Source organism: Tribolium madens, unplaced genomic scaffold (genome assembly GCF_015345945.1).
Source record: "Tribolium madens isolate multiple individuals breed KSU strain unplaced genomic scaffold, Tmad_KSU_1.1 Scaffold_7;HRSCAF=85;Tcas5.2_LG10, whole genome shotgun sequence".
NCBI classification, from domain to species: Eukaryota; Metazoa; Arthropoda; class Insecta; order Coleoptera; family Tenebrionidae; genus Tribolium; species Tribolium madens.
Genome location: NW_025401050.1, coordinates 5338366 through 5348502, shown reverse-complemented (window position 1 = coordinate 5348502; position 10137 = coordinate 5338366). Strand labels below are relative to the sequence as shown.

Genomic DNA, 10137 nt, shown 5'->3' with positions numbered 1-10137 from the left:
TTTGACAGATAGAATTTTTTAAACATTTTTTTCATGTTCCTGGTATCTTACCTTACTTGAAAATTTTCTCTGGGGCACGAGTTCTGGCGCACCCTGTATAATAGGAAATTAAAAGTGCTTTTCAACGGTACTAAAAATAAACCGTTACCATGAATAATTCCCGTGGTATCGGCAATAAAACGCTCTAAGTACAGAAAATCGACAAAAATTTTGAAAAAATCAAAAATATCTCATACATTACTCGTCGTAGAGCATTTTAACATGTTGCATCGTGTCTACCGTGTGATTCTACGTCTAAAAAACTGTATTTCGGGATTTTTACCACTTATATTTGACTAGAAATTAAAAAAAGCAATAGATAAGTAAAAAAATGAATTTTAAAATTTTTTAAAAACTCGTTTTTCGCAAGAACAAAATTAAAAAAAAACATTAAAATTTGCTTTAAATTAGCTTTTAAGTAGTACTAAACATAAACGGTTACCATTAATAATTCCAAAATTATTGGCAATAGAACGCTCTATGTACAAAAAATCGACCGAAATTTTGAAAAAATCAAAAATTTCTCAAAAATTATTCATCGCTGAGCATTTTAACTGGTTGCATCGTGTCCACCGCGTGAATCTACGTCCAGAAAACTATGTCTTGAAAATTTTTGCGATTTATGTTTACTTATAAATTTTAAAAAATAAGTGAAAAATGGATTTTTCAAAATTTTAAATCGAAAACAGTATTTTTCACAAAAAAATAAAAAAACTGTTAGAATCTGCTTCTAAATATCTAGCGACTAGAGAGACATTTAAAGTTTTTTTGGTTCTTTAAAATAAAAAATTTGTAGTTTTAAAAATTTTCGTTCAAAAAATTTACTCGTCGTAGAGCATTTTAACCTGATTTGACGTTTCAAAAACTCGCTTTGAAAGTTTTAGTGAATTGTTTTGCCCAAAAATACCAAAAAAATGTCCCAAATTTTCAAAATGAATAGATGACGCCACTTGTTCAGTTACAGGAAACTGTAATTAAATCGCCCAAATTGACCCATTTTCTCGCACTGAAACTCAATTGAGCCTTATTTTCGAATCTGTTATTGATCTCAATGCCATCCAAGTTAATAATTACCCCAAGTAATGCGATCAAGTTGCGGTTCTTGTCACTTCTCGAAGGAGACATCAAAGCACTCCTCGCATTTCGCTAATTTTTCCATTTCAATGTAAAAATTTGCAACATTGTCACCCTCAGCAAACGAAATTATGCATTTGAAGCGTCGTAAATTTCGCTCTAATCGAGTGTTTTGAGATATGGATGCAATTAGCGTGTCGACAGTCTTGTTTTGATTTTTTTTGGACGACTTTTGTTCGATGTTTGCAATCCTGTTGGCAAATAGAAGGCTCTGATATTGAAATCTATTGTTTGAACGTCGCAGATATTGAAATGAAATAAATATCTTTGATCTGTTAATTCGAATTTTGGGGCGTGTTTGTGGTTGTCTTCTTGTCGTTTATGCTTGAATGAGTTGCGATTATTTCAGGTAGGGGAGACGGTGATGTGACGTGACATGGGGTTATGAATGACATATTGCACAGCCTACGTTATTTTTTTTTTATTTGGATGTGTAGCGCGAGTTGGAAGGCTTTATATAAATGGAATTTCAATTTGATTATGATAAATGGACGAGACTGCATGCCAGATGATTGGGTTTATTTAATTGACCACAATGACGTCAAAATTTTGTTTATTAAGTAGTGTTTTCATTTCCTGGTTGGCTGTATCGAATGTATGATTTTTTTTTGGAGGTTGGTAGCAGTGGCTCTTGTGACAATCAAAGTAGGAAAACACTTCAAGTTAATTGTTTTATGGAGGCTTAAAAAATGTTATTAGGTCAAGTTTGAAAAATTACGAATTTTTTGAAGGTGAGCGGTAGTAAAATGGTAAAAATAGTAAATTCACCTTAAGTCGTAAAAACGCTTAAAGCATGTTTTTCCAGACATAAAATTACACACGATGAAACAAGTTAAAATACTCTACGATGCACAGTTTTTCAGATATTGAATAATAAAGTTAAGAATAAGACTCGAAGCATAAGCACTATATCCGATTCTGACCAAAAAATCAAAAATTTTTGATTCTTATGAAAAAAAAACTAAAAATGGCTCTGTACCCGGAACCATAACCCGGAGCGACTTCCGGTTTGCGCCATTAGATACATAATATAAAGTAAATTTTAATGGTTTTCGCTCTAAGTCTTATAGTTTTGTAGAAAAACGCATTTCAAATTTCAAAATTTTGAAAATTTTTACTTTTTGAACGACGATTACGGCCAAACTATTAGACGTAGAGCAAAAAGCTGAACACCATCGTAATCAGCGTAAGAAAATTTATCGATTAAAACCAAAATGTTTGTCAAATTCGTAATTAGCGCGTCAAAATCTATCGGATAAAATAGGTTTAAACTGAATCTGAAACATGTTCAAAAACACTAGTTTCTAAGGTGGGTGTTTGTTAACAAATTTTTACTTTTTTTGTTTTGTAACAAAACTGTATCTCAATGATGAAGTATTTTGACGAAAACCTATGTAAAATTTTCCGGGGAATCGATTTTCGTCAAGAAAACTACAAAATTCGTAATAATTTTAAAGTTATCATCGAATTTATATTTTTGATATTTATTAATTTATCAGAAATTTTCTCGATAACTATTTATCGTAGAACACTGACTTTTTTGTCTATGATAGGAAATTAAATTTTCTTTCCAAAAATACCAAATACAAGATAAGACCGTTTCGGGTGCCAAAAATCGACCAAAATCTCTAAAATTGTTACATACAACATTTTTTACATTTATAGAAATCTTAAAGTTTCAAAAAAGTGCATAAAGCGTTATGGGGACAAGTTTAAAAAATTACAAATTTTTTGAGTTTATTAAGGTGAGCGGTATTAAAATGATAAAAATAGTCAAAAAATTACGCGTTGAATACAATGCAACTTAAAATACTCTACAATGCATAGTTTTTGAGGTATTGAATAATAAAGTTAAGAATAAGGCTGAAGACTCATCCGTTTTTGACCAAAAAATAAAAAAAAAATTGATTGTTATGAAAAAATAGTAGGTACTATATGTAAAATTAACCGGAGAATACGCTTGTACAAACAGTTTTGACCTAGGACACATAGTTTTTGAGAAATGACTCTTTTTTGAAAAAAATTGCAAATGGCTCTGTACCCGTAACAATAACACGGGGAGAGTTCAGGTTTACGCCATTAGATAGATAATTCAAGGTAGATTTTAATGATTTGTAGCTTTTTGCTCCAAGTCTTATAGCTTCGTAGAAAAACGCTTTTAAAGATTCAAAATTTTGAAAATTGTTACTTTTTGAACGACGATTACGGCCAAACTATTAGACCTAGAGGAAACTAGAGGAGATAGCGCAAAATGCTTGGCAAATTCGTTGCGGTGTATCTCAATGATAATATTTTGTCGTAATTATATGTAAAATGTTCCGGGAAATCGATTGGCGTCAAGAAAACTGCAAAATTTTTTCGATAACTATTTATCATAGAACACTGATCTTTTTCTATATGATAGAAAAAAAAATTCCAACCGTATCAAACATAAGAGATTGTCACCAATAACTCTGGAGTTATTGGCAATGGACCGCTCTGTATCTCTGTAACCAATATCTCGACAAAAATTTAAAAAAAAACTTTAAAATTGATTCATATAACGTTTTTTTTTATTTCTAGAGGTCTTAAAGACTCAAAAAAGTGCATAAAACGTTATTGGGTAAAGGTTAAAAAATTACAAATTTCTTGGATTTCTTGTACTAGGTAGTAAAATTTAAAAATTTTAAATTTACCTTAAGTCGTAAAAAAGCTTGAAATTTCCAAATCGACCCAAATAATATTTCTCCCACTTCTAAGTAAGAGTCCTTAAAGCCCTAAGAAGCGCACAAAACGATCCTGAATCAAGTTTAAATAAAAAATTGTATTCTAAAGTTTTAAAAATGTATATCCCCCAAAAAACCGTAAAATTAACTCGCAAAAAAGTCACGTTTATTAAAATAGAGACCAAACCCTCAAAACATTGAAAAAACAACCCAAATCGACATAATAAAGCTTCAAGTTTAAATAAAAAATTGTATTTTAAAGTTTTAAAAATGTATATCCCCCAAAAAAACCGTAAAATTAACTCGCAAAAAAGTCAAGTTTATTAAAATAGAGACCAAACCCTCAAAACATTAAAAAAACAACCCAAATCGACATAATACAGCTTCAAACTTTATTACAATTCAAACGGAGTCATGTCCCGTTTCATCTTTATTTCCCGTCAATCGATTCGCTTCATTAACTCCTCATTTTATGTACAAACCCCATCAATTCACCCTCACACGTGTCCCAACTTCACCTATTAATAAAATTTTTACAGTGCCATCGACCCTAGGCCATGTTTTTTCGGTCAAAATGCCCGGATTTTTCGCATCATCACTCCTCCTCCTGTGGACCTTCTCTGCCATCTTCGCACAAAACGGTAATAAATCCTTAATCTCATTCTCTCACAATTAAAAAAACGAGAGAATTTCAACTTAAATAAGCGTAGATGCAATTATCCCTTGACATTCTCATAATTACGCATTCAGCGAGCAAATTGACGGAATTTTTTCTTCCAGAAAACGTGGATTTAGTTGAGAAAGCGAACATTTGGGACGAACCAAATGGCCTAATGCGCATTTTAGGCCGTTGTTTAAACAATTCAAAAAATAAGGAAATACTTAAATCGGATTGGGCGTACAGATTCGAGGAAAATCAAGTCGTTTTAAGCACACTGGAACTTTTCCCGCGGGGATTCCCCCGAGATTTTTCCATTTTGACAGCTGTCAGACTCACACCTGGCGACATCTATCCGCTAGTCACTGTTTATAGTGAAAGTGGGGAAGAACAGATTGCTGTATCACTAGGAAATGACGTTATTTTCACTTATGAAAACACCAACGTTACTTTTAACATCTCTGTTGATGATGGAGAGTAGGTAAATACGTAATTTTTTTACAACCGTATTTAATTCGGTATTTTACCACCAGGTGGCATCGATTAGCTTTTAGCATTAAAGGGGATTCCATAAATCTCATTTATGAGTGCAATAACACTATAACCCAACCTTTAAAACGTTCAACCAATGACTTAATGACAGATGGAATCATTCTGATTGGTTACAAACTGACAGAAGAGAAATTTTTCAAGGTTAGTACCAAACTTAACGAGAAAAATCCCCCAAAACGTGTTTTTCAGGGCGATATACAATTATTGACAGTAGTACCAACCCCGGACGAGGCTTACGAATTGTGCAACAATTATGCACGTGATTGTAACACTGTAGTGGCCCTCCGGGAAGCGTTTTACACAAGCAGGGCTACCAACAGTACTTTAGAGGCTCAAAATTGGGCTAGTGGCAGCCGTGGTGATCTTGATTATGACGTTGATTTTAATACAGTACTACCAACTTTTGAAACTGTGACTAATTATCCTAATCTTCCAAGCTGGGGTTTTCCGGGTCCGAGAGGGTATCCGGGACCGCCGGGGCCTCCCGGTGCTCCAGGCCTTAAAGGTGACCCCGGACGAGACGGTTTAGCCGGCATGAGGGGCCAAGTTGGCCCCCCTGGACACGTTTTTATGATTCCGGTTAGTCAATTTCCCGTTTTTTTTATAATAATAATTTTTTTACAGCTAAATTTACAAAGTAATGAGAAGGGACCTGATAGTCAATCAGAGAATTTTCGCCAATTGTTGTCACAACATATGGTAACTATTTTTTTAAATCAATGTTGGCAACACTGACAGTTATTTGAAACTATGTTAAAGATGTCGATGAGAGGAATTGAAGGTCCGATGGGATTAACCGGAGTTCCGGGCCCTCAGGGCCCTCCTGGTCCCGATGGGATGAAGGGGGAACCTGGAGATGTAGGGGAACCGGGCCCTGGGGGTGAAAAAGGGGCTTTGGGTGCTCCCGGCCGGGAGGGTAGAAGAGGGAGGCCTGGTCGGGATGGGGAGAGAGGGATGACAGGTCCTCCGGGACCTAAAGGAGAACAGGGATTATTGGGATTACCGGGACTTCCAGGTGATAAAGGCGAGCGTGGGGCTCAAGGATTAGTCGGCGAATCGGGATTAAGGGGTCACGATGGGATGCAAGGCGAGGAGGGACCTCCCGGGCTTCCTGGAATGCCTGGAGAGATGGGTCCTCGGGGATTTACCGGGCCTCGTGGATTACCTGGAGTGCCAGGCCCGCCTGGAATACCAGGAAATGAGGGTCCTGTGGGTTCTAAGGGACAAATTGGGCCTCCTGGATCACCTGGAGCACCTGGTCAAAATGGTCCTCCCGGAGCGGTTGGCCCTCCTGGACCTCAAGGATTACTCGGACCGCCGGGGATTATGGGTCCGCATGGTAAACCAGGAATTCCTGGATTGCCGGGTCCAGAGGGAGCGCCTGGAAATCCGGGGAGTCCAGGAGTGATGGGTCCGAAAGGAGAGCAAGGACCGGTTGGACAGACGGGTCCTGTGGGATTCCCGGGACCTCGAGGTGTGAAAGGGGATGAAGGGAAAAGAGGAGTATCTGGAGAGAAGGGAGATAAAGGGGATAGGGGTTTGGAAGGAGAGAAAGGGGAATTAGGGATAAAAGGAAATATAGGTACTGTGGGATTACCCGGAATCCCGGGATTAGAGGGACCCGAAGGACCGAAAGGTTTTGATGGACCCAGAGGAGAAACCGGAAATGTGGGATTACCGGGAGAGAAAGGGAAAGACGGGCCTCCGGGACTTCCAGGATATCCTGGAAACTCCGGCGAAAAAGGGGATAAAGGAGCTGGGGGAAAAATCGGGGAAAGTGGGGAGAAAGGAGACAGGGTTGGTATTCTTTATTTAGCAAATAAAAAATTCATTTGTTTTTAAGGGAAATCCGGGGACTCCGGGTGAAAGAGGCGAGCCTGGTCCTCGAGGTTTTCGAGGTTCACGTGGTCGTCGAGGTCGTGAAGGTTTACAAGGTCCTAAAGGAGACACCGGGCAACCTGGACCTCCTGGACCTCAAGGCGAAAGGGGAATTTTGGGTCCTGAAGGACCTCGTGGTTTTGTCGGAGCGCCAGGTCCTCCAGGACTTAACGGAAAAGATGGCCATCCTGGAACACCTGGAGAACGTGGATCTCCTGTAAGTTAAATAAATTCAAGGAAAAAATAATTTGAATTAGGGTGAACCAGGAAAACCGGGAATGATGGGCCCTCCTGGAGTGATCGGACCTCCGGGACCAATGGGAGAAGTAGGACCTATGGGCGAACATGGACCTCCTGGCCTTCCGGGAATTCCTGGAGAGGCTGGTCTACCTGGAGAAGCGGGGAAAGAGGGAGCTCCAGGAAGTCCTGGACCGGAAGGAAAACCCGGCCCTGAGGGTCCAACGGGATTACCTGGATTTCCTGGCGAAAGAGGATTACCAGGATTGCCTGGAATTCCGGGCCTTAAAGGCGATATGGGACTACCAGGGACTCCCGGAGTTTCTGGAGATAAAGGACAGCAAGGAGAACCGGGAAAGGATGGCCCGCAAGGTCCCGAAGGTCGAAAAGGTCCACCAGGATCACCGGGTTCTTTTGGCGCTAAGGGAGAACGTGGTGAACCTGGACCTTCCGGTCCGTCAGGAAGAGATGGTTTGCCGGGATTAAGGGGATTACCTGGAGCTCCAGGTCCTGTAGGACTTCCAGGAGAAGATGGAGATAAAGGCGATATTGGTCCTCCTGGAGAAAAAGGATTTAAAGGAAATCAAGGAGAGACCGGACCTTCAGGAAGTACAGGTCCCCCAGGTCCAAGAGGAGAACCAGGTCCTGTAGGACCGCCAGGAGACAAGGGCCCACCGGGTGAAATAGGACGCCAAGGTTCCAAGGGCGAAGATGGTCCTGTGGGACTTCCAGGTCCTGCAGGACCAACAGGATTGCAAGGATATCCTGGACCTCAAGGTCCTAAAGGGGAAATTGGAGATGTTGGTCAGAAAGGTCCCCCGGGAGCAGCAGGAACATCAGGAGAACCGGGCCCTAGAGGAGTGAAAGGAGCCAATGGTTTACCCGGGTTGCCAGGACCCGAAGGTCCTCCAGGAATAAAAGGAGATTCGGGAATCCCCGGGCTTCCTGGACCTCCAGGAAATGATGGAAAACCGGTAAATCCCCCCAAGAAAATTATTTTGTTTTGATTAAAATTTTAGGGAGAGAGGGGGCCACAAGGACAAAAAGGAGAAGACGGTAAAACTGGTCTTCAAGGCCCTCCAGGTCATAGAGGACCTCCCGGAAATGAAGGTCCTAAAGGATCACCAGGACCTGAAGGTTTTCCTGGTCCTCCGGGGGAATCCGGTATTCAAGGCCCAAAAGGAGAACCCGGAAAAGATGGTGAAGATGGCCGTCAAGGAGAAACGGGACCGCCGGGACCCCCAGGACCTGGCGGTCCCATGGGAACACCAGGTCTTCCAGGAAAACCGGTACAAAATTCTCTAAACTGTTTAACCAAAAAAAAATCAAAATTTTGTAGGGACTTGAAGGTCCTGCCGGTCTTCAAGGACCGTCAGGACCTCCTGGTGAAAAAGGCGATATTGGTCAAATCGGTCCTCCAGGTCCCCAAGGAATGCTAGGACCTCAAGGCCTTCCCGGGCCTCAAGGACCCCCAGGATTAATCGGAGCCCCTGGCGTAGCAGGGGAAAACGGAGCTCCAGGTTCACCCGGCTTACCGGGACTTCCTGGAAAAACTGGAAATCCAGGTCCTGAAGGACAAAAGGGAGATCGGGGAAAAAGAGGTCCGAAAGGACACCGTGGCGAAATGGGATTATCTGGGATTAAAGGGGATTTAGGCGAGAAGGGAGATAAAGGGGATAAAGGACCTCCAGGACCTGAAGGACGTAAAGGAGAGACAGGACCTGAAGGCCCCATGGGATTCAAAGGTAGCGAAGGTCCTGCAGGACCACCAGGAATGGACGGACCACCAGGACCAAAGGGAGTGGAAGGCCAAACGGGTCCTAAGGGCGAACCTGGACCCCCAGGTCCTGCAGGACCGCCAGGACCTCCAGCGGAAATGCCGCTACTTCCGCCGGAAATGCTTTTCGAGAGGTCTTCTGGTAGAGAGAAACGCCATCTTGATGATATCATGTAATTACAGTTAATTAACTCAAATTTAAGTAAAATTACAAAATTTTAGATCCGAATATGAAGAACCAGAAACTGATGACGTCACGGGAAAATTCCTGGAAATGTACAATACCATCTATTCGATGCGACAAGACTTAGAAAGGGTGAAAAAACCTATAGGAACCCGGGAAAACCCAGTCCGGTCCTGTAAAGACCTATTTTACGGCCACCCCCAATTTCCTGATGGTACTTTTGACCCATTTCTCAGACATGGTTGCAAAATTATGTTCCAGGATGGTATTGGATTGACCCAAATTCGGGAATGACTGACGACGCCATCTACGTTTTTTGTAACATGACAGCAGGGGGCGAAACTTGTGTTTTTCCAGACGCCCACAGTGCCAATATGCCCAATATTCCTTGGAGACAAGAAGGGGAAAAGAAGGAATGGTACTCCCATCTTCGTGGGGGCTTCAAAGTACTCCAAAACCACTTATTCATTGTCTAAATTTAAAAAAAACATATTTTAGATAACTTACGAAACAGTGGGAATCGTCCAAATGACATTTCTTAGACTTCTTTATGAAGAAGCTTACCAAAATTTCACTTTTTCTTGCATCAACAGCGCCGCATGGTTCAATGAAAACTCCCACAATTACAAAATGGCGATTAAATTTCTCGGAGAAAACGAATATGAATTTTCTTACAAGAAAACTGGAATTAAGGTTATACAAGATGGGTGCCAGACTCGGAATACCAAAAGTGAGACTATTTTTGAGCTAAGGACTACCAAATTGGACCGTTTACCTATTATTGATTTCCTGCCAGTCGACTATGGGTCTCCCAACCAGGCATTTGGGTTTTCCGTCGGCCCCATATGTCTCAAATAAAATTCTAACCCAACTTTTATTATAGCACCTTATTTATGAATTTAATTAGGAAATGTAAATATTTTACAACACTGCCATTTTTGTGTGTACATATTTTTAAATAAATGTTGAAATC

At 40.7% G+C, this 10137-nt stretch overlaps 1 protein-coding gene across 2 annotated transcripts in view; it reads left to right on the top strand.

Moving 5' to 3' along the window:
• The window catches only part of LOC123009477 (collagen alpha-1(V) chain-like), a 12266-nt gene extending 2131 nt beyond the window's left edge, over positions 1 to 10135 (top strand). The window contains exons 2-14 of one of the 2 annotated variants that reach the window (XM_044405835.1): positions 4418 to 4519; positions 4659 to 5013; positions 5070 to 5229; positions 5278 to 5667; positions 5713 to 5787; positions 5848 to 6885; positions 6932 to 7183; positions 7224 to 8177; positions 8223 to 8492; positions 8543 to 9153; positions 9203 to 9378; positions 9426 to 9610; positions 9663 to 10135. In XM_044405835.1, the coding sequence (XP_044261770.1) occupies positions 4453 to 4519; positions 4659 to 5013; positions 5070 to 5229; positions 5278 to 5667; positions 5713 to 5787; positions 5848 to 6885; positions 6932 to 7183; positions 7224 to 8177; positions 8223 to 8492; positions 8543 to 9153; positions 9203 to 9378; positions 9426 to 9610; positions 9663 to 10022 (4893 nt within the window). In that variant the 5' untranslated portion in view covers positions 4418 to 4452 and the 3' untranslated portion in view covers positions 10023 to 10135. Of the gene's footprint in view, positions 1 to 4417; positions 4520 to 4658; positions 5018 to 5069; positions 5230 to 5277; positions 5668 to 5712; positions 5788 to 5847; positions 6886 to 6931; positions 7184 to 7223; positions 8178 to 8222; positions 8493 to 8542; positions 9154 to 9202; positions 9379 to 9425; positions 9611 to 9662 lie in introns of those variants that run through there. The other variant, XM_044405836.1, reaches the window with a different exon arrangement.
• Positions 10136 to 10137: the final 2 nt, after the last annotated feature.